The sequence below is a fragment of the Passer domesticus genome, chromosome 8 (assembly GCF_036417665.1).
Source record: "Passer domesticus isolate bPasDom1 chromosome 8, bPasDom1.hap1, whole genome shotgun sequence".
NCBI lineage: Eukaryota > Metazoa > Chordata > Aves > Passeriformes > Passeridae > Passer > Passer domesticus.
In genome coordinates, this window is record NC_087481.1 from 52,501,514 (window position 1) to 52,526,498 (window position 24,985).

The 24,985-nt window shown below is 35.7% G+C and overlaps 1 protein-coding gene across 1 annotated transcript in view; it reads right to left on the reverse strand.

The window, feature by feature from the left end:
• Positions 1–1,676: 1,676 nt before the first annotated feature.
• The window catches only part of RAB11FIP2 (RAB11 family interacting protein 2), a 32,765-nt gene continuing 9,456 nt past the window's right edge, over positions 1,677–24,985 (reverse strand). Inside the window, exons 2-5 of the mRNA XM_064431437.1 lie at positions 22,073–22,515; positions 20,938–21,397; positions 9,853–9,898; positions 1,677–6,256 (exon numbers count right to left, since the gene is read on the reverse strand). Coding sequence (XP_064287507.1) covers positions 6,029–6,256; positions 9,853–9,898; positions 20,938–21,397; positions 22,073–22,515 — 1,177 coding nt within the window. The 3' untranslated portion in view covers positions 1,677–6,028. The remainder of the gene's footprint in view (positions 6,257–9,852; positions 9,899–20,937; positions 21,398–22,072; positions 22,516–24,985) is intronic.

Genomic DNA, 24,985 nt, shown 5'->3' on the forward strand with positions numbered 1-24,985 from the left:
CTTCCAGCACTGAAAATACTGATATTTATATAAACATTACACAATCAATGCCACACACTTTCCAGGCTGGGCTGCACTCAGTGTGGTAACCTTCTCTCATAATTGCTCAATAAGTAGTAAAGAAAAAACAGCTTCCTTTATCAGATAGTCTTATTCCTATCTCTTAAAAAATGGCACTATTACAAAACAATCCAACAAATAATCTAATTAATTAATCCAGAAAAAGAGATGCATTTTTAATCATCATTATTTATAACTTCGCAAACATGCCCAGTGTTACAGAAAAGGGCAACATATCCCAAGTGAGCTGCAGCCAGGACTTGCACAACACTCCCATAAAAACAAATCAAAATAGGGAAATAAAATCCTGACTTTTACTTTGTGGTTCCATAAAAAAATAACTTCAATAAGAGCAACTGGAGAGAGAATTCTCCTTAATGATACTTCTAGTTTACATCTAATTTCAATAATTCTTTAACTGCTAAACTATATTTAAAGTATCCTTGAAAACGTTTATTAGGGGGTTGAGATGGTTAGTAATGACAACTCCAAAGACAACTTCATGCTGGGGAAACTGGAAGCTGTTTAATCCAGTTGGGCTCTCATATCATCAGTAGGATTGTGGCTGGTATCAGCTAACAAACATAATGCCTCTGAGGGAGGGAAATGGTGTGGCTCCCTTTTCAGACGGGCACAGGAGCTGAGATTAGTTACCAGATGTGAATTACAGATGGAAACTGGTATTTAACAGGCAGTGTGCTGCTTTCCCCTCCTGTCCTCATTCCTCAGCTCTCACACACCAGACATTGCAAAACCTGTGAGCCATGGGGAGACACAGCTGATGGGATCTGTGTAACACCACCTGAAGTCCATGGCCAGCTCACACACTGGCTGTGCTTCCCCACAGCCACCACATCCCAGGGACACCTCTAAGAGAAGAACTCCTTCTAAGCTTTCTAAGTCCACAAAGGCATTGACAAAGGATCTGCTCACAGAGCAAACGGACTGTGAGGAATCACATCCCTGTGGAATTCAAAGCTCCGGGAAGCTGGGTGGAAGATTCACAAGGCTCTTCTCCCAAACCAGGACTGCTCTCATACCTCCTCACCATCCAGCAAACCTCCTGTTGTCAGGGGACAGACTTTGCTGTTTTGCTGCTTCATGGAAAAGAGAAAAGCCTGTGAGAGCATTGAAAAAAATACTCCTGGGTAATGAGGCAGGATGCTCCAGTTTTCTGGCTGGGTTTTTGTTCTGTCAAGTATTAAGAGAAATATGTGTCATGTTTTCCATATCAGAATTTGCACAGCATTTGTTCTCATGCTAAATGCTGCTCTGGCCTGCAGTGCAAAGATCTCCTGGTAATATTTACACAGCCATGGCATCAGAGGAATAGCGCATTTAAAAGGATTGCAGATACCATACTAAAAAAGACATACAGATTAGGACATTTAAGAACACACAATTTTTTTCACTAATTCGAAGTTTTAGACATTACTGAAGAGATTTCCCTTAATGACTACCCTGCAAACATCTGGGATATTCATTTAGAGCTGTCCCTAAGGAAATACCCTCTCTGTGGTCTGAGAGCCTTAACACCATGGAGTTTAGGAGTCACATGCTTTGCATAACACAGATTAATGTCACAATTCAATAAATACTGCAGTAGTGCATTGTGGTGCTTTATTAGTGTTAGACATGCAATATTTATTTAATGAACAGAAATTAAAATATTAAGGTAACATTTTCATCAAATTAAAGGATCTGAAGTTGCAATAATGGAACAAAAATAAAGTTTTTCATGCATTCTAAGCTTATAGTTCTCACAAGTGCATATAGTTATGATTCTGTACCATTATTAAATGTAGACAAACTACCATTGATTGCACAAGACAAAATAAACCCCTTAAGTTTTATAAGTAGTGATCCTATCTTTTACAGACTTCCTAAATAACCTGGATCTTCAGCTTTTTATAATACACTGTAATACATCTGGAAGCTTCTAAGATGAATAGGAATGGCTCGACCACTTGTAACATACAGTGGTTTCCTCAATGCAGAAATTATAAAAGATAAAGCAAATGCCCACCATGCTTTAGGAGACTGTGACCTTTTCAACAGAAACAAATCTCAAACCCCTTCATAAACAGATTAAAGTGCTACCTATTGCATATTAAACACTTCCAGTGACTGTATTGAAATTTTTAAGTAACAAATCCCTGAAAATAGGGTTACCTACTGAAAGTGCTGACAGACCCTTAAATCTAGCATCATGAACACAGCAGAGCTATAATCCTTCAGCAAGTACTTCAAAGAAGGGGAAGTTAGTCAACATGCTCTAAATTCACCTTTGTGAAAGCCCAGCTAACGCCTCTATCACAGCTACAACAGCAATGGTACAAAGAGCAGAAAAGCATCAGCTCAACTTTACATACTTGATGGAGGACAATAATCTTTCTTTAAAGCTGGAAGCACAAATAAACCCCCAGTGCAGCAGTAAACACATTAAGACAGCAGTTCTGTTTGTTTTAAGATGCATCCAAGAAAGGGCATCCTGTGCAGAAAGAAATGCAGGCTAGTACCTAATGAGCACGATTTTCATCAGGTCCCCAAATCATGAAACCTTTCTAAATACAAGGCAGCATTTCCACAGCTGGAAAATTACAAATAGTTCTTGACACAGAGCCAACAGCAATAAATGCAGTTATAATCTAGGGAGAATGCTACATTCATCAAGAGGTGGAAAACCAAGCTAAACTTAAAATACAGCAGCAAGAGGTAACATACATAAATATTAAACATCCTTCATGAATGGCAGAAAGTTTACATTTCTGACTTACAACATTAAAGTATGGCCTTCATATTTGTCCTTTTAAGTAAGCAAAATGCATGGCAGAGCTGTTTCAAAGGATAATTTCAAAATATAATGCATGCATGGATGAACTCTTATCCTAATTTAGGAGAGAAAATATCAAAATAATATTGAGAATTTCAGAATTTTCATCCCTATATTTTAAAGGGCAAGAAAGACTGACCACAAGTGGCAAGTTTTTATGGGTTTAAAATGATCTGCAAGAAAGTCTACAATTTTATCCTATAGGAAATACAGAACTTTGTTTTCAACATACAAATTACTCTGTATGAGAAGTTTTCATTTGAAAGCTGCATGGTTCAAAAAATACATGTGGGGTAAAGATGCATTTCAAAAATAATCTCAGAATATAGGAAAATGTTAACATTGTCTTTCAAAGCAGAAAATGATGTTTATGTAATCTTTCAAGGATTGTTCCAAAAGTAGCCTGTATTTTTACCTGTAAACTCTATAAAAATATCTTCATAATTGTTAATGTCCCATCCTGCCTCTCAGTCACTCTACCTTTTCCTAAATTGCATTTGTTGTTCTCCCCTCTTTCTTGACTAATTGTTAGAAACAAAAGGTGCTTTTATTCACTCAGAGATCAGATAAAAACTAGACAGCACATTCAAAGCTTCACTAAATTTCTTCACTAATGCACAAAAATTGATCTTTTCGCTACCTTTAATCTGCTTATCGTTTTTGGTATGCAAATATGTCAAATGATCTGCTTTTAGTCAATTATGCAGTTTGATATTCTACATTTACATTCTAAAAGAAGTGATTTCAGAGGTGCTAAATATAGTAGAGTTTCATTTTAATAATTATAAGTTGGCTTGCATGTGAGAGAAGTCACTGGAGCACATTCTCTGGTTAGTGCAGTTGTTAATCCTCACTGGTGGGGATGATTTAAGCACTGTGGATACTAGAGATGGTCTCATACCAGACAGCTGAAAATGAGTGTGGAATTCAAAACTATTGCAGAACATTTCCCCATCAACACCATGAGAAAACCGCTGGCTTTGGCCAAGCATTTGAAAATGTTTAAGAACTTTTATGGAAATACTGAGTAACTGAAATACATCTCGGTGTAATTAGAAAATGAAAACCTAATTGATTGTAAACCCCAACTTCTATCAGCAAACATACCATGAACTAGTACACGACCTTTGGCACTTTGAATATATTACAACAAATTTACAGTCATCGAGATCTGAAGTGGGTCAAAAGAACATTCACGTGGTTTCTGAGGTACCAAACTTGATGCATCCTCAGGCTGACAAAGGAGAGACTGCCTGGTGTGGGATGGATTTCTGCACTACAAAATGCAAATGCAGAGCTCTACAGCTGGGCAGGGCTGGCACCTCTCAGGATCCATCCAGGCACAGGGATCCACACAAAGGGATCCCACAGGTGGGTTGGGAACTCTGGCTGCACACAGTTTTGGGGACAGCACTAAATGGGGATTGGGAGGTAGTTGCTAAATAAAAGAAGAAAGTAAAGGAGAAAAAGCCAAAAATAAATAAATGAAATGTGGCAATATTTGTACAAAGGAGTTTTTTTGTAACTAGAATACTTCTGTGCTGTCCTACAATACTAATGGCATCAAAAGCAGTCAGACAGAACTTTCTCAACCCTTCCACATATAAGTATTCAAAATATTACCAATTTCTGCAGTTTTAAAAATGAAAATGTATTAAAATCTTTTACAACAACAACAAAAAATTGGAATTTAATTTCAAGCTTTTTTGGTCACCTCAGCAGCAGCCATGCCATGGTGCTGTAAAAAAACCCAACAGATCAGGTGCAGAAAGAGAGGAAAAGACAATTATCTTAAATCCAAATCTAAAATATTCTCTGTACATGTTTCAAATAACATTTTACTGTTTCACAGCAACAGAAAATCCAAGTAAGACTCTTATTAAGGAAATTAAAGTTAAAATCTATTCATCTTAATATTTTGAGGGTTCTCCTGCAGTATTTCCCCCTTATACCTTCATCACTATTTTTTTCCAATTCATTGAATAACAGATACTTTTTTCATATATCATTTTACAAACAGTTATTTAATTATCAGGAAGATATTTACTACATTCTTCTTTCATTTGCCTCAATGAGAACTGACTTTTGGAACTATTTACATGGAATACAGACATTTTTAATGAAAAGCCTAAGTACTCTATATGTGTTTAAGCAACATGGCCTATTTCTAAAGGCGTATACTTTCATTGTCATAAGATTTAAAAAGTTAAGACATATATATCATGTAAAACTCAACCTTAAATTGATTTATCGTGTCTATTTAAGTCAGCCTCTCCATTTCTGCTACACTTTCATGGCAGTAGACTTTGACTGAACGGAAGCATTCATTTCTTTATTCCATACTTGAGTTCTCCAGTTGTACCTCTGACTCTGTGAACACTGTTCAAAGTACTTTTAACACATTAAAAGGCATGCAGTAACTTCATACAAAAAGATCCTCAGAACAACTTTATGTCATGAGCTCACTACCAAAGTTCACTCATTATACACAAAATTCAGCATTTAAGTGTAAAATAACTGGTTCCAGCATGTGCCATGACAGAAATGGCACGGGGTTTTTTTTTACATTGTTATATAAAAAGCACATTGTATAGAATACAGCATTTACTCTGCAAGGATTGTGCATCACTGTTTTCCTCTAATATGTGCAGGACTACATTCCATTGCAACAAACCACACTTAGGTTTAGTAGAGTACTACACTGGATTGAAAACAGTGGTCTTGATGGCATGCTGCAAGAAAAGAATCAATATATTTGCCTAATACCAATAATCATTCAAGAAAACATTCATAACAGCACGGGCTTCTCTGTTGAAACTGCCACATGGTGAACACTAAGCTATTATATAAACTGTGTGGACATATTTATTATGTATCATTAACTCTATTTTAAGTATTCTGTACCTAAATGTATTTTCAAAAAGAAAAAAAGAAGTTACTTAAGTAATCTAACATAAAACAACTTTTGGCAGCCCCTGCTAGTGTTTGGACTAAAAAAAAAAAGGAAAAAACCCACGCCATTGTCCCTCCTCCCCATTTTGCTGGAATTTCTTAGGAGAAAAGGAATGAAGAGAAGACAAAACATTAAAGTGTGATCTCCTTCCACTAATGTATTCAGCAGAAAGCAGCACTGTCTCAGCTTTTGGAAAATTTGCCAGCTTTGCGAGAAGGTTCATATGGCACTCTGAGAATACTGGGGGTTTCCTCCATCACCCGGACCAGCAGATTGTCAATGTAGTCCTCCAGCTCACGGATGTGGGTGTCCTTCTTCTTGAGCTGCTCCTTGTGTTTCACCAGCTCCTGCAGAACCTCCTCATAAGTGAGGTTTCGGTATCCTGCAGTGGCATCGAAAGGATTTCCTTCCTGCAGGTAAGTGTGGAAAAACACCAGATTTTGTTAAGCAGTTCAGTGTCTCCAGAAAATTAACTGGTTATTGCTTTTTGTGTTTCTCATGTGCATCTCTTGACATGAAAAGCAATTTCTTTCAGCAACACCTCTGTTTGCTGCAGTGCTTTTCCCTCCAGCACCCCCACTGGAGCAGACAACTGGAGATGGGCTGCCCATGAAAATTTCCCACTCTGTCATCTCAGAAAAAAATCTTTCAGTGAGGTGGACACACAGCCAGTGTGTCAGATTTAGTGACCATATGAGCAGTGACACAACAACAGCTGTCAGGTCCATTTTGGGAAACCAACCCCCTTAATTATGGAATAACAAGAGAAGAGCCCTGAGAATTCAACTCCTACTGTAACTTCTCTGAGTATTTTCCTCTGGAGAGCATCACAGCAAAGCATTTATTCAGCTCTAAATGACATCAGCCCTCATCTGTCTTTCACATTCATATTTGTAGTCACCAGTTGTTCTCCAGGCCTTGGCTTCTGAATCACACAATAAAACTTTCAATTTTAAATTGCAGGTGAAGGCAAAAGGTTACATCTTACTTGCACCAGAGCACTTAAGGCAGACATAAATGTGTACTTATAAAAGACCTTGCTTGCTTTAAAGCAGGAGAGGCCCAGAATTAAGCAGTAGGGAAAACAGAATTGTTTCTGCAATGATTTCTGATGACTCAGTAAGTGAAGGTATTAGCAGAGATGGACAAATTAGTCATCTTAAAAAGGACAACATGTAATCCTAAAGACTGTAAACCTGAATGTCCTCTTTTGTGCTGGTTTATAGAAGTACTAGCACTGTTAGACATGTGAAGCAGTATGCTTCATCTCATTCAAAAATGAAAACATTTAGAAGATATGAAACCTACAAAATCCTGCACTTCTAACAGGGCACACGAGATAGCCTTTGTTTACAGTAGAAGCATGTCATTAAAAATTATAAAGCTTGCACAGCTAAGAAGCACACCACATAATAGTCATACTCATTCCTTTTCCATGCCCCATTCTTTGCTTCCCATACAGCTCCATATTTGCACATTGGCACATGTCGACCCATTAAAATATGCAGCTGGCCAAAGTTTTCAAAGGAACCTAATTAAAAGTGATGGTGCCCTGCAAACAGGCTGAAGTGTGACAGATCAGCTCTCTCCATCAATTATACTCTAACAGTAGCTCTCAAAAATATGTGATTTTAAGGGTTTCTCTCTGCACTTGAGACATTTAATGTCACATTTATGGATGTATATTCAGTATTTTTAATGTACCAAGTTAAGGGATTGTAAGTAATCAGTAACTGCCACTTTATTAAAATGGCTAACCCGATGAAATTTATAAATTGGTTAGCAATCCACTTTCAACAAGTAGAGAAGAGAAAGTAACTTCACTTTGTGGTCATATTCTTAGCACATTTTCTTCTACAAGAAGGAAGTAAAACTTTCTCTTTATTAGATTTTATTCTCTTTACTAAATTTTCGTACACACTGGAGAAAATGCCATTAACACTTACGTGCTTGAAATATAGGGTTTGCCTAATTTTCTGATTTGGCAAAGGAACAGGAATTAAGGTGCAATGATGACTTTAATTATGCAATCAAGTTTATTGGAAAATTATGTGTAATATATATGCTTTGAAGACATTTTATCATGCACATGCTCCATACACATCTTAATTATGCAAGAAAATTCCAGTAGAAGTATGCTATCATTTAGAAATTAATATTGTTAAAATTAAGATTTGGTATGTTCAGCTTGAGCCAGTAGGTAATATTTAAATATATAAGGAACACTTATTTCTTTTGAAAAATAGATGGCACAGTTTTAATGCATAAGAATAATCTTATAATGAATTATTAAGGGGGAAAAAAAAAGATTCTAAACAAGCCATGTAAAGAATGATTGTCTCAGCTACAAAATCCTGCTGGGGTACACACTGCTAGCCAGAGGAAATGACTGATAAAATGAAGGCCTGGCAATCCCTGATCATCTCCTCATTGTTCTAATGAGGAATTCTGCTCTGGGAATGTCATCTAAGCTACTTTCACATCTTTTGTCCTACTTACTTCATCTTCCTTTCAGTTCTTAATTAGGCCTTAAAGAGCTCAAGCTGCCCTTTCAACTGGCTACTGCTCCCATTTAAACACTGCTTTCGAGACAGGTGTTGGCATCAGAGGAGAAGACACACAAACATAATTACTAAATAATATGCACAAGGAAGAAATGTAATAACTTGGTGAGGGCTAATATTACAGAATCTAATAATAAATTACTTCAAACACCTTAGAAAGCAATCCTGAATATTTAAAAAGAAATTCAAATGGTTTCATTCAAAACTATGGTTCAGATAGAGTTTCTTCCCCACCTAATTTGTATTTTGCTTTAAATGAGCACCACCTCATAATCCTATAACAGACATTTAGGATGGCTGGTATTCCAAAAGAAAAATCATCAAGGATTTCTTTTATCACCTTTAAATCCTTTAAATAAAACAATTCACATCTTATTTCTTAAAAGAATTAAACTGATGCTTTTACCAGCAATAAATTACATGATTTGCAGTAGTACATTTGCAAGCACATAGAAACTGTAATTATGGTTACTTTACAGACAATGGCTGCTAACTTAAATCAATTTTTTGATGTCTCTTTTTGTCAGAGATTAAGTGACTGCCTGGTAGAATTCAGTTTACTATCTGATCAAAGGCAGCCTTCAAATACTCTGACATCTCCCACCAGCTACTTACATTATAAAAACTTGGGCATTTACAATAACATCAAATGTTATTACAAATCATTTACATAAACCAGCAGAAAACAAACAGTACAAAGTCATATTTGCTTGTGAAACTTGTTTTCTATATATTTCAGAGATTGAAAACAAACCCACTTTTAAAGATGTCATCTATTCACAGAACAAATTCTAGTAAGACCACATTTTCCTTCAAACAAAGACACTGTCCAGGCAATCTGTGGATTATTTTTTGTCTTAGTACACAATTTATTCTCAGTACTTTTAGAAACAAGAGCATTTTGAATTATACCTTCTAGTATTTCTAATTTTTAGTGTTTTCATCTGTTAATTTATTATGTGTATTATTAATCCTACCACATATAAGGTAATAATTTTAATTTTGATCTGCCTTTTAAAGACTGTCCTCAAGTTTCTGATTATAGTGATGGTAAGCTCCTGTCGGGTCAATTAATAAATCACTGCCTAATGCAAAGTTCCTCACCTTACCATTACTTCTCTAGAGTCATCTAAACCACTCCTAAATTCAGGTTTTGGGTTTGTTTTTTTTTGCTTTTTGTTCAAATAACTAAATATTTCCTTCTTCACTATATCACAGCTAAACTCCATACTGAATGCAAAACTTCTTTATTTCCAAATTTACATTAAGCCTGTGCTTTTCTGCTTAGGTTTTCTGGATATGTCAAAAAAAAAAAAAAAGAAAAAAGACAAACCCCAACATTTCCATATAAGAGGTTAAAAAAGAACAAAAGCTTATAAGCTTATACAAGTACCAATTAGTTGGCATTTACTAATGGCTTTCCATGACATTTCATAACTCACCGTTTTTTTCCTGAGATCCTCAGAGCCAGAAGGATTCACATTAAAACTGTGGGGGAAAAAACATACCAAACAAATATTAGCAGGGCACACTTATTTGACCAAAACATCTGCTAGAATACAGTACTGAATAAAGTATTTAATATGGTTTATTTTCTTGATTTGTTAAACGTAGAAAAACAAACTATTAGAAATTAAAGGAAATTTGAATATATTCCTTGTTCACAATTCTTTGTATTTTTTTGTCAGCAAATTTGAATAACTAATTAAGAAATGCAAGGAAGACTATTATGGATTTGGTTTATCTTTCCTCTTATCTCTAGACTTAGCTTGAGCTTCTAAGCACAGAGTGGTACTTTAAATGAAATATCCTAGAAACAGGTTCCTGGGATGAGATTGACAAAAACCAACAACCAAACCCTACAGACTAACACGTATTTCCAGCTTTCATGGCAGCTCCCAGAGGACAAAGTTCCTGCAGAAATTCCAGTGAGATCACCAGCTAAGGGCTGAAAAGCCATCTTCTGTCAGCTACACTTATTTTGTATTTAAAATTGAGTAAATAATCTATTATTTTATAAACTTAGTGATTATGTGCACATCCAGAAAGGAAAGCCCTTTCATAATGTTGTTGATACTGATAAAAACAGCCACTGTCTAAATATCAGGTTTAAGAAACTGTCCACACAGGCTGGTGCAATTATTAGCAAGTATCTTTAAAAATCAGTGATGCTGTGTTCTTATGTACTTGCTGCAGCAGGTTTGGAGAGAAAACATTCTCCAAAAATGTGTTCAAGATCTGGATATGGCTCACAAATATTATTTACTTGGTAGCACCACAGCAGGCACATTCTTTCACAACACAGAATCTGTTTTGTTAGACTGCATGCACTGGCTTTGAGAGTGATGTGTGACTGAGAGATACAAAAACATATGTATTTTTTTTTTTAAATTGTGAAAATTTTTTGTATTAGAGAACATGTATTTTGTGACTGTTCACCCCTCTGTTATCTGAATTTATAAACCACATATACCATGGTGTAAAAGTGGAAGGGCAAAAAATTTACGAACTAAAAATATGTAAAATATATACATTTTATATATATATTCACATATATGTAAAGAATTATGAACTACAAATACATAAAATATAAATGATAATATTTTTCTGTAAAGAATTATTTTATTTTAAAATCTCTTTTTTTTTCACATTTTCTTTTTAGTCTGTACACGATCTTTAATTCCCAAAGCAGACAAACTTTTGCTCACGCAGAAATCCTGTAAACCTGAGGGTACCTGACAGAGACTGGATTAGAGGAACAGTCCCAGGCAGACACCCAGAGGTGTCATTAAGTCTGGCTAATTCCCATTCCACCTGTGTGTAACAGTGATCCCCAGCAGCCTGCCCTGTTTCTGGAGACCCCTTTTGAATGAGAACCCTTTTTCATGGGGCATTGTCTGCCCAGCCAAAGGCAGGGTCCCTCCCTCCCAGCTCCTTTCAGCCTCACTCCGACGTGTCAAACACATGATGAACTCGCTCCATTCATGGCTGCCTTCCGTGATCCCAGCACAAAAAAAAATGAGTTAACTGAACTGGATCGAATTAGCCTGGTGAAAACCAAGAATGTCTCTATTTAACGAAGTGTGGCGTTAATTTGGGATATCTTTCTTTTGGGACTGTTTCCTCATGTTAGACAAGATATAGAATAATGCAGCCTGACTGCTCAACTGGGGGGCTTTCTGAAAGGTTAAAAAAGCAGGATCTTTCACTGCCTTGAATGACTTTATAGTTTCTGTGAAATAAGTTCCTGGACTCTTTTTCGTAGTGGCAGCTTAAAATGATAGCAGCAGTTCTGACTATGAGAAGCTGCATTTCGAAATTAGAAGTATAAATCACTGGCAATATGGACTAGTTGTTTGGGGTTTTTCTAAGCAGTAAAAAACCTGCAACAATTTCTGCAAAATTGTGGACATGTTAACTGCAATTTCAAAAGAGAACATCTGCGTATTTTGCAAGAAGAAATTTGAATACACTTGCAAAAAAAAAAAAAAGGAAAGCTATTCAAATATTCCCCAATAAAAATCCAAATTATATGAGGGCTCTTACTCATACTTTAAGGAGATTTGTAGAAAATATAATGCTTTTTGAGGAAGAAACAGGTGCTGAGATTGCATATAATATAATTTTTCTAAATCAAAGTGTCTGCTCCTCAGCCTTGCTGAGCCCTGCAAGGTTTCCTGCCAGTGCCCCAGCCTGAGGTGAGTGTGAGCAGATGCAGGCTCCCACCACTGCACCCCTAATTCACTGTCTGAGGGGTAGGTAACACCTCAAAAAAATATCCTATAAAATTATGAATGCAAACAATTGATGGAATTGTCTGGTTGGTGTATTGAAATTCACGAGAGCATTTATTTTTTAATTTGAATTTCATCACAATAATAGACCCCTAAAGTTACCACCTCACTCAATTACTGGCAATAATTATATAGAACAAGCCCCTAGGACTGCAGCCCATGCTGTACAAGCAGCACAAGCTTCCTCTGAGCAGCCCAAAAGCATTCTGAAATCATTGAACAATTACAAAAATAACATTGTTTTCTCCTGTGTTACACTCACAGTTCATAGTGATAGTATTAGTTATAATCCAGTCTCTGGGGATTTTCCCAGAGTTCAATAAACTGGCAGGGATCTCCTGTGATGGAAGAAGTTCCCATGTTCACAGCTTGGGAAAAATGTATCTTTTTGGATTTTTGTAGGGGTTTTTTTGAGTGTGGCTTACTGTGAACAGTGATTGTGAAAAACTGGCACTGTGGGATTCTATAATTATTGTTTGTCAATTACACCCAAACTAAATTTGCTCAGTTTACAAATAAAAAAGATGTTTCTTTTCTAACAAATGGACTTTTCATGTGCCTTACGTGCCTCCAGGTGATGTCTCATACTGATTATTAACAGTTTGTCTCTTAGAAGTAATAAATTTTCATTCTCTCAGATCACCTCCAAGGAGCTACTAAAAGGGAGGTAAATCCTACCAGCAGATTAAAAATCAGCTGCAGTAGGATCATGGAAGTGATACTGAGCCCCCAACTTGCACATCACTCCCACTCCTCTCTAGCCAGAACAGATTTCTCCAATCCAGCACAATTAGTTCTGTCCCCCATTTCACTCATCTGGGAATTCAATTAGTGTCCTTGACAGTTACTTTATGTAACAGACATTTTTACCAGATTAAATCATATCCATTATTTCATTGTTCCATGTTATTTTACAGCTTTGGATATAACTTTCTTTTTACATTTTCTTGAATAGTAAAGGTTGTTTGAATGTCTGGGGTTTTATTGGCTTAGATTTCAATTTTAACTCATCTGAGATGAGAACTCTTTTCTATTGTCCTGCTCCTGAAGTGATGAGAAATAACAATAATATAAACTAATAATGGACACAGATATACTGCAGTGGTGATTCTAGTAGTAGTAGTAGTGATTCTTGTAGTTTGGTTTACTATTTCATAATCATAGCAAGCATATTATTTTGTATTTTATTGTTTAAAAACATTTCATTAGAACTAATTGAAACTTTTTTTTATAATACCTTTTTTATGGTAATTAAATACTTCCATTGCATGTTGATAATTTACAGTTTGTATAGGAAGAATACAGTGGAGTTGAGTTCAGGATGTGTCACAAGCTCAATTTCATGACTGCATCTTACAACTTTGTCTATTGAAATTTAATGATAGTTAAAAATTCAAACATCAGGTCTAGTGGCTGCATAAATATTTAGCTTCTGAATGCCTAGAGCTTAAAACAATCTTTATCAAATCTTTCCTATAACTGATTTAAACATTTTAGTGCCATTTAGTCTGACAACATAATGAATGGGAATCAGACTCCTAAATTTGCTCCATGGAAAGAGTATTTTCTTAAGGACCAAAAGCTTTTTACTTCTCTTTTGCTATTACTATTAGTTACATGATAGTAGTGTATACTATTAGAAATTAAAATTAGGATATTTAAATTAATCATTACTATTCAAAGTATTAAAATTTATGTTAACCCAACATTCTGTAAAATATCTATTATACCAATGAGCTAAGTGTGAGCTTTCAGTTTCTTTCCTTTAATATGGAATGTCTGCACACAGGTAATTAGCAAAGCTCTGCCATATTCATTTTTCACTAGAGTTGAAACTTCTATTCCTATCCTGCTTCTTGGTATTTGGACCAATTCTGACTACAGTGCTGATGCATTTTTCTTTGGATTCTCACAACATATATCAAAATCTTGAAATATTAGGATGCCATTTAGGCTATTACTATTGCACAAGGAAAAAAAAAAAAAAGAAAAGAAAACCAAAAGAAATGAATAAAATCAGATACAGCTGATGAAATTCAGAAACTTAGCTTTCCATAGAATGTCAGCCTGCTGTGCCTGGCAATGCAGAGCTCACTTCATATTCTGAGAAGAAATGACTGCCTTGTCTGGCAGCTAAACAAGTACAAAATAAGCATATTACCATCTACTTTGCAATTAGATTCTGGGGAACATCACTTAAGACACTTCACTGTATAAATTGCTCTACTGTCAAGCCTTGTTCTGTGGCCTTTTGGAGCTTGGGTAACCCCAGAAGGACACAAAAAGAAGATCAGGTTTTGTGACTATCACTACCTTCCTTGACTAGTTAGAAATCTAAGTATATAAATATTTCTCCTTTTACTAGGAGCTGTGCTATAGCAAGTAAGTTTTTTTCTCAAGAGACCACTAAAGAGTTGTTAAACTAAAACTTGTGCCAGGATCTCTACTAGAAGACCCTATTATTAGAGATCTCTAAGTCAACAACAAAAAACCAAATCAAACAATCCTAAAATTACATTTTACACTGAAACTTACAGATCCATTTTTGAATTATTAAAAGAGTAGAACTAATTTTTAGTTCTTATAATGAAAGAGTAAAAAAAAAAGTGCATTGCTTTTACATAGTTTCTGCAGTTATTAATAAGGAAACAATAGAACAAATCATTCTTTTTAAAAATGAAATAGAACAGGCAGTGCGTTTTTCCCTTGGGAAAGATAATATGCCTCATGCATCCTCTCAAAAAAGATTTCACATGCCCTAATGTGCACCAAGAGACAGAGAAAGCTTGAAAAAATCTTGTCATGCAGCCAGCAGGATGAACTTTCCTAACAGTATTCCTAAAACAGTCAACTAATTAGGAGGGACTGATTGCTGGTGAGGAGCCTGCAAAAGTGAAGATTAATACCAAGTATTTCTACAATATCCCTCAAAGAGTTGATTGCTCCAGCCCACCTTAGTCATGTCCCAAATGCTGTGACCATGCTTTGTAAGAGCTTTGCAAAAGATTTCATTATTCTCTTATCACCTGCAGTGATCTTTTAAATCAGATTATAACAGTCCTGGCAGGACAGACTAAGAAACTCTGCATGACTCCTCCTTGTTTTGGAATTTCTCTTTACCTTTCATGTACCATCAATGTATTTCTCTTGTTGAAATAATGTTCCACTGACAGCTTTACCACACTGAAGTAACAAATATTAACAGTCTAGAGTACAATTAAAGCACTGTCATAGTCCACCAATATTCTACCTAGACTGTAGATTACAGTTGACTAAAGTCTAGTCAAATTTCAGTAGAGAACTGAAAAATAATTATTCATTTCAAGAAAAGCAATGCAGAAGCACACTGTCCTTAAAATAAGACAAGCTAACACTGACAGAGGAAACAAAATTTGAAAATACCATAGTTCACCTGGTGTCATTTTTTTACTAACCGAGAAATAAATGTGTAAAAATGTCTTAACAGACCTTATTGCTTTAGCAAGTACAGCAATATCTAGAGAGCAACATTTCTGAAAAAGGCATGTGAAAAGCAGAGTGAATTGCATTGTACACTGGCTTTCCTGTCTGGCAGAGAAATACACAGCCACTACAATCCTTTGCTCTCATCAGGCAACTTTTGGGGTTCATTCCAAGGGAGCTGTTGCCAGTAACTCTGCAAGATTGAAACCATTTAACAGTGACTTTGATTATGCTGAAGTTATTGCACTAATAACTCACCCTCAGTGTGGTTTGGGATAACAGGTTTTACTTTAGAACTTCAGCTGACTCGAGATTGGCACCTGCTCTACTGTCACAGCTCAAGTGAGAAGCAGGAACCCAGAGGAACACTAGGATGCTGCAAAAGCTTCTTTAACCACCTGACCATCACACATTCCAAAGACTGATGTTGCTGAAATGTTGCAGACATCAGCTGTTCTTCAGACTTATCAATTTAACATGATCCAAACACATCGCTGTTATCAAAACCCTTCTGTTTTCATGGCACCTCACTCGTTTTTTTAACAAATCTAATGATGACCATATCAAAATGCAAAGACATTGCTTGTTTCAAACACTGCCTCCATTGGGAAAAACAAAACTGCAGCCCCTGATTTGTTTGGAACATGTGACATTGAGGAGACAGGCAGCTCTAACAGCCACATGTGACGAAGGTGGGAGAGAGGCTGAAGAAAATCACCACATTCAGAAACTACAAGCAGAAAGATGCAAAGAGTTGAAGGACTGGCTTGGTGGTTTGTTTTTTTTTTTGAGTTGCAAATTCAAACAACTGCCGAAGCAGTAACACAATACAGAAAAAATTAAGTAGTTTTTTCATAATTTATGCTCCAATTCACTAATGATTAATATAATAAATATGAGCATTATTTTTAATTGTTACAGTGATTCCTAGTAAGACACAAGTTTCTTTCTCCTCCACTATTCCATCTTCCACGTTGCTAAGAACGTAATATACTTATTGCCACAACTTGATATAAAGTGTAATCTGTATGTAGACAAGCTTTATCTTCTTTTCTATGAAGTATAACAATAGTTAGGTCAAGGAAATGCTACTTTAGAAGGGTTTTTTTTAATGCCTCTCTCTTGTATACATATGTGTATATACAGACACAGAATTATTCATGTATGCATATATATATATATATATAAAATGTTTAGTAGAAAGCTCCCAAACACTTATCAATCCAGTTTCCCAGTTCCCAGATCTGGAATTTGATCTGACTAATAACAACCTGTCAGCTTTAAATATTGGACTATTTGTCTCCCTGTGTCCAGTGCCTGAGATCTTGTTAATTACCTAAATTCCCTTTCTGTAGGTCTTGTTAATTACCCGTCTCCTGTCTCAGAGGACCTTGTTAATAACTTGTACAGTCTCTCTAAAAAGGTCCTAATAACACATTAAAATTAAAGATGCTTTTCTTTTAGCACTTGTCAAGTGGTGTAAATTGAGAAATTTTCACATCAGTTTATTAGCCTGTAGTGTAGTGTCATGTGTTTTCCTAAACAAAAACAATTTCAGAAAAACGATGCACAAGCTTTGGTTATGGCACAAAACAATCTTTGTTTTCCAGGAGCACCCTCAGTTTCTTTAACTGTGTTCAACACAAAAGCCACGTGGCTTCTGACTGCAAATTAACCTCCTGAGAGCCACAATAGCAGTAATTGTAAGAATGAGTGCAATTTAAGGCAATATTGGTAAAAGTTTCAAAACAATGCATTAAGAAGTACAAAACCAAAATTAATATTGGTAAATGCTGGATAAGAGCACTGGATATTGTTTGCTTAAAAATTGGCTTTATGAAACAAAACCTCTGGAATGAACAGATTTTGTAGCATTTGCAAAACCAGCATTTTTTCACTATGAGATTCCTGCATTTTTAAATTGTCAAGAAATCAGCTCATAAATATCTCTACTATGCCTACAACAGACAATGGAACCCCCAACCTTAACACTTATGTAACACTGCAATATCGTATCTACAAAAACACTTTAAAAATACTCATTTATCCACTCAGCATTTGCAGGAGGCAAAGCATCATCCCTATTTTACAGATTTAGCCAAAACCAGGGAACAAGCCTTTGCCAGGTCAGAGATGAATAGAAATGAGGGGTCCATATTTTGTGATTTCCTGTCAATAAGTATTATATACAAACCAAATAGGTTTTTGTTTTGGTTTTCCAAAATACTTCTAAAACCTTCTTGAAACAATAATAAATGATAGCAATAAAAATAAAAAATAATTTTCAAATAATCCTGGCATACTTGCTTTCAGGAAAAAAAAATCCTACAAGTGTTGCTGAGCCACTTCTATAATTCTTGGATCAGCAGCTGAGCAACACGTGGAAGATGTACTTATCTTCATTAGTTTAATTAGTAAGTAAGAGTAATTAGTGACAGAGCATGCAGCCAGCCAAGCACTGCAGGATGGGCTGTTCAGCAGCTCACCCAGCTGATGTCATCAGCTGTTCTCCACATTGTTACTGCTCACACAACATTACCAACCACAATTAATTAGGATGGACTTAAGCCTGACCCAAAGTTCACCCAAGTCACTGAAAAGCTTCCCCCCAAGGTTACAGATGTGGCTTCACCAGCACTGAGAACGTGACAGTCACACCACAGACATGAAGGAGCTGGGTTTGGTGGGTTTCTTTTGAGGGAGGGATGCTATGGGTTGGGTTTTTTTCCTTTCATTTTTCTCTATGTCCAGCCTGGTCCCACAGACTGGATGCTTTATGGCTCCAGTGTGCTCCTGGAATACATCCTCCAGCAGGATTTCATCAGACAGGAATCCAGCTCAGGATGCTCCATCACCCAAAGCAAGGCTGGGTTAAGTGGGAGATCCACCTGCAAAGCAAACACCTGATCCACAACAGAACAATAATTTTAGACACACCTTAATAAAAATATACTGCCTGCTTTACTTGCAGAAATGGGATTCATCCAAAAGAGCTTAATAGCACTTTGAGTAAATAAAAAACAACCCAAAGACTAAATTCTCTGTCTACTCTTTCTGCATACTGAATTTGTTACCCAGCCTCATTTATTTTGGGCCCAGATATTCATACAAATTATTTCTTCAGTATTACTAGTTCAAAAAGTAAAAAACGGATTCCATTTGAGAAATCCTCCACAGATAAAAGGTAAACTTAAACTGTAAACTTATTAAATATGCACATTTTGTATTAGTTTCTACTTCAAAAGAAAATATTTCTATAAGATGCATTTGGAAGAAAGTAAACTAAGTCTAAAAGGTTCACAAAGAACATCATAATGCAACACAAAAATCAAGAGCTTCTAACTTAACTTATTGCATGCCAGATATTATGCCATAATAGCTGTTTCACAAAAAAGGTCAGAATGTTTACTGTTTTTGGCTTTTTGAAAATAAAATAATATCTATTTGTCTTATCAAAAGTTTATGTTTACATAAAAGTCAAGAACTAGTAAAAGGGATTCCCATACAAAGACAGAAACAAATTACTGGAGTCCTTCTGAATGGGCACTGTGATGAGCTTTTTAATTACAAAACAAAGAAAAAAAAGTCCATCATGATTATCATTAAGTTTTATATTTATCAAGATCTGCTGCATTCAAGAACTTCAAAAGATTTCACTACTTACATCTAGCATCTGCCTGAATACAGTGTTTCATTTAAAAAAAAAATTAAATGCTATGCAATTTTAATTGTTATTTGAATTATTTCTCTTTAAAGAAACTTAAATGGAAGTTTAACTTCTGACAAACCAAGCTACAACCTAACCTTATGCTAATCCAGAGAAATACTTCATTAAATAAAAAATATTCTAAGATTGTCTATAAACATGTTATTTAAGACACTAGAAACTGACTGGACTCATAGAAGGCACTAAGAAGATAATTTGTTGAGGTCACATGAGCTTCTAGCAATAAACTCTTTTCTACAGCAGTTCAATCTCAGTTCATTTCCCTAATTCACATCATGACTGGTTTTGTTAAGAAAATGATTCTAAGTTTAAATCAGGAGTGCATGCATTCTAACCCGTGGAGAAAACTGAGCTGGGACACAGTAAGATTCTTTTCTTCCAAAAGAACAAGGTAACAAAAACCTTTTTTTTTAAAGAAACTACTCGAGTCATTAATTAAGGAATTAATACACAGGAAAAGGTAAATTTTTTAGAACTATTTAAAAACTTCCATTTAAAACAGTGATTGATTTTACACCCTTTAGATTCCAGTTTGAAGCATTTTAATTTCAAATGCATTTTCTACCAAATTTAAGTCATTACATAGAAATGAATAATTACCTTGAAATAGCAAGGACTGCTAATTTCTGGCATTTATATAGAAAAAAAAAGAATGCAAAGGAATGAAAGTTAATTAACTTAAACATTTGTCTATTTTGAATCGTGTATGTGGGTGGCAGTGTACATAAATATATATATATTTATGCATGTATAAAGAGAGACAGACAGGCAAGATTATCTTTCTCACAAGCATACAGCACCCAGGAAGGAAACCAACAGTGGGTTACACATTTTCTTAAGGAAAACAAGTAAAGCATTGATAGACAAACAAAGATTAAAATGGATTATTGAAATCAAAGTTCCTTATCAGTCCTGTAACTTAATTCATTCTGCTCAAGACATAAACTGCTGCCTCGTGCAACAATTTCAACGCACAGAACTCAGCAAAGCTGCAGTGAGCCAAATGAATTCGAGAGAGATAAGAGTTCATGTGGGTGCTCCCATTTAGAAACAGAATGTTCTTTAATTCTTGTACTCTAATATATAGAACTTAAATACTCCTCTGTTTTTTCCCCCACCCAAATAGTGACATCCACAGGATTTCTTTTCACTATTCCTATTTGTACCACTCTTTTATTTAGTCAGTTTCCTCTTCCCCTTACATTTGAAACCTTTTCTTCTCCAAACCTGACTTAGGGCAATGTAATAAGTTAGCAATAATTGTTCAGGTAAAGCAGAAGACTTCAAGGAGAACCCATTCTGAAGCACAAACGAGGTCTTCCACAAACACAAGCACTCAAGAACCATCACAGCACATATTAACAATAAAGAAGTCACTTCAAAACAAGTAGGAAACGATCAAATTATATAAAAAGTTTGTAACATAGAAACAGAAAAGCACTGATATAAACGCATATAAAGCACAAAGACTGTGTTCCTCAATACTTCACATTTTCATTTATATAACATTCAAGATATCAGATTGAAATACAGCAAAAACCTACCTTGAAGATGGCAACGTGCTTGTAGGCTTGAAGTTTGCCATAAACGGATTAGTTGAATCATAATCAAAACTCTCCTGATGAGCTTCCCCAAACGCACTCGGTGATTTCAAGTCACTAGAACTCTCTGATCCCCCATTGCTAAGTTTATCTGACCTCTTGCTGTCTTTTTTTCCAGTCACTCTTTCAAAAAGACTAACTTTCTCTTTTTTCTCTTTTTTAATTTCTTTTCTGATCTCGACAGGTTTGGAAAACAGACTTAGGTTTTGATCCCACGTTGCTGGGCTTTCTTCAAATGGATTCTTCTGTCTTGGCAGTGTAGCAAATTTTTGGGGTAATGAAGCACTCACATTAAATGGGTCATTTTGTGCTTCAAGTGCAGTTTCATCAACTGTGCTGTCAAGTTGGCTCATTTTAGAAGTATCAACACTTAATGTCCTTCTGTGTGGAGATTTTAGACTCCCTGCAAACAATCTGTCATTAGTACATTATCAATGAGACACTATATCACAGTTTATGACATGCAGAAAACCCATTTTAGCATAGATCTAGAAGCTTTGCAATTGAGCCTCAGTTCAGAACACTGGTGATTAACTAAGCTATTAAAAAAAATAACAGCTGTGCCTTGATTTCATGTTTCAGAAATGTTTATGGATAGGCACCACGGGAAATTTTTGCTTCCTGCATGAAAATGAAGTTCTACAGAGAAGACAGCTATGACTGGTGTGCCATTCCAGAGACAATAGTATGATGTTGCATAATAACTTTGAGCAATTCAAAGTATTTTCAATTCTTTGTATAAATCAGGTTTAAAATTTGGTGATAGTTTTTGACTTTTTAATTAGATTTATTTCTCACATGATGCTATTTTGCCTAGAGTCCCCTCTGGAATGCAATATACTCTCAGATGAGGACATAACATGAGAAAATGCTAAACTATCATACATCATGAGCAATGTAAGTTATTTCTTATGCTCAAAAACAGCAATTTTGAGTTACAGCAATTAAAGAAAGCATAAAAAAAATAGGCCAGCAATATTTCTTAACATTTTAGCCTTGTAAGTGCTTCATAAGTAACAAATTCTGAATGCTCTAACAGCAGTCAGCTGTAATTGTAATGGTCATGAGTGTTACTTACCCCCTTCATCAACAGAAGCAAAGGACTCCAGCTGACGCCTGAAAAGATGGGTGTAGCCAACAGTGCTGGATTTCATCTTCTCTGAGGAGACGTGGGGTCCTGTCAGGTCTGACATGGAGTGAGCTGAGGACAGCCGCTGAGGGCCCAGGAGGAAAGGTTTTTTTGGTTTGGATTTCATTTGCACTTCACCACTACACACCTCTAGATTTGCATCAGGTATGTGAGTGCTTGGGATGATGGCAGAGGATGTATCTGAAAACGTCCCGTCGTTTTTCCGACCCTTCATTTTGTCTTTTAGTTTAGCAAATGGGGATTTGGTTTTGTCCTTCATTGACAAATCAAACATACTTGCTGTCATGTTATTCCTCATAAACTGAATATTGACGTTGATTTCTCCTCTGTCTTTAGTTCTCTTCCCTTGTCTGGATTCTAGGGGAAACCACCTTAAAGGAGAAAGAGAGCAAATTAAGTTGTGTTTTCTGAAGGTTATCATTGGTAGTTGGTTAATGCATCTGGTTAGAACAATTTCAAGTATGAAAACCCAAATCCTATATCAAAGATTCAACCATTCCTGCACTGAAAAACTTTGTTTATATTTGTATTCAAAGACAACTTATTTGTTTATATTTGTTTTCAGCAAAAACTTCTTTATATTTGTTTCAAAACTAAATAACAAAGCAAGAGGAAGCTCTTTACAGTGTTCACCTGTTTCAAAATCAAAATCAACTCTGGAAGCTGACAAAACATTACCAAAGTTAAGGGCTTCCATCTGCTTATGGAGCAGAATTTGTACCTAATTATAAATACAGATACATTTTCTCTTTTTTTATAGTCTTCTAGTGTTCTTTATTTAGTAGTGATGTATATTAATGTATTCTACATTGCACCTACTTGATCTAGTAACCTTGTCTCCTTGGTTTTTCCTCAGTTTTTCACACTAGTAAACATTTTCCCCTCTTTCCTTCCTTTTAATAACTGGTTAAGATTTATGACAACTGCAGCAACGCTGGCTAAGGAATATCTGAGAGCCCTGAACAGTCAGCCACCATTTCAATTCTGCAACTGCCTCCCCTCTGGATGCTGACAGAAACTGCACAGGCACAACTGAGCACGTAGGTGTATCCAAGAGCATCCTCTCTTTTGCAGGTCACCAGCAGGATTAACTTCAGAAATATTTCCTTTGGAACCATGACATAAATCCCCACTCCTTGAAAAGAGATCAAAGGTGTGATCATCTGGTTCAAAAAGCCAAGTGTGCTTCTTTGCCAGGTCCAGCAAAAGCTTTATCATTATCCAAGTGTCTTATTCCTTCCCTATTGTGCTCCATTGTCCCACGGAAGCATCTGCAGAATTATGGCTCAATCTTCCCTCCACAGCTCCACCTAAATGAATGACCAACACACAATCCCTTCTCCACAACCATCACCAAGAGTCTTTCTGTATTTCAAAAGGTCACAAGGGCATATTTCAGATCCACCAGCTCCAAAGAAGTGCTCTGACTCACTGTCAGGAGAAATCCATGCACACAGACTCACACACAGTGCCTTACCACCAGTAACTTTTGAATTGGAGAGACTAAGAAATTCAATTGCCTATTAACACAGATACAGAATGGATTATACAGTTATACATACATTATTCAATCCTGCCAAATAAAGAAAAAAAGGCCAGGAAAGGAGAAAAATAGCCCTTAATTTATTTTTCAGATTTCATAAATATATTTTAAAGGTGACAGCTGTAATTACATGTTTTGAGTTGAGAAAATACTTCCAAAAGTGACACACCAAAAACGTAACAAAAGGATAAAGAGTATTATTGTGCCTTTTTTTTTTTTGATGTTGCTTTGTGATGTTCACAAGATTTTATATTTCATACTAAAGCAAAATAATTAATTGGACCTCCTCTGTTCTTGCAATCAACAATATAAATCCAGACCAGTAGACCCAGAAGCTCAAACCAGGTGAAGGATAATTAAATCTTTAGGAAAATAGCTTTTCTTCTGTTGTGAGGTAACTTCATTTATATACTTTAAATGAAATACGAAACCTGGAATATGTGTCTGAAGAAGATGGATTGTTTTTCCTTTTAGTTAATAATGCTTCAATTCTTTGGTAACTGATTCCAGAAACACTTTAAGTCATCTATGGAGTTGTTACAGAAAACAAAAACAGAACCAAAAGTCAATTGTCTTTGTGCTACATAATATTGCAAAAACTGGAAGACAAGATAGCCTGCTTTCATTAAAACTCTTCTTTAAAAGAAAATATGTTCATATATTCCCTTAAAAAAATACAAACAGTACACAGCCATAATGAGCAAGCTTTGCTCAGACAGCATCTGGGCAGATAAAAAACCCCAAAGAAAAACCATCCTGGACCTGAAGTCCTCCCACAGCTCCTCGGCCACACACCAAACATACACACCAGCACAAAGAAGGCTCATGAGTGGTTTAAGAAACTTAGGAGGCAGAAAGGACTTCACTTTTTGACATTCAAATTTAGCATCTCAGTCTACACTGTAACAAAACATTCCCCTTTTCCCTCTCCTCACAGGGTTCAAACATTAATACTCTATCTCTGATAAAACTGGTGAATTTTTCTATGTTTCTGCTTCTGAATGATCAAAACCTTAAATTCATCCATGACACTTAACTTGTTTTAGAATAAGACATAAATTCTTAAGCTTTTGCTACCGGGAAGAAGGTATTTTATTTAAAAAAATATTTAACAATTATTGGCATTCTTATCACTAATTAACAATGCTGTGTTATTACCAGCACTCACCTGCTAAGGGCAAATGCCATGAACTATTTTGACATTTACCTCTTCTTAAAGAGAAGCCCACAACCAAGACCTTGCCTTCATAGCTTCTACATTTCTTTTCAAAGTATATCTTCAAGAACTTGACATTAAA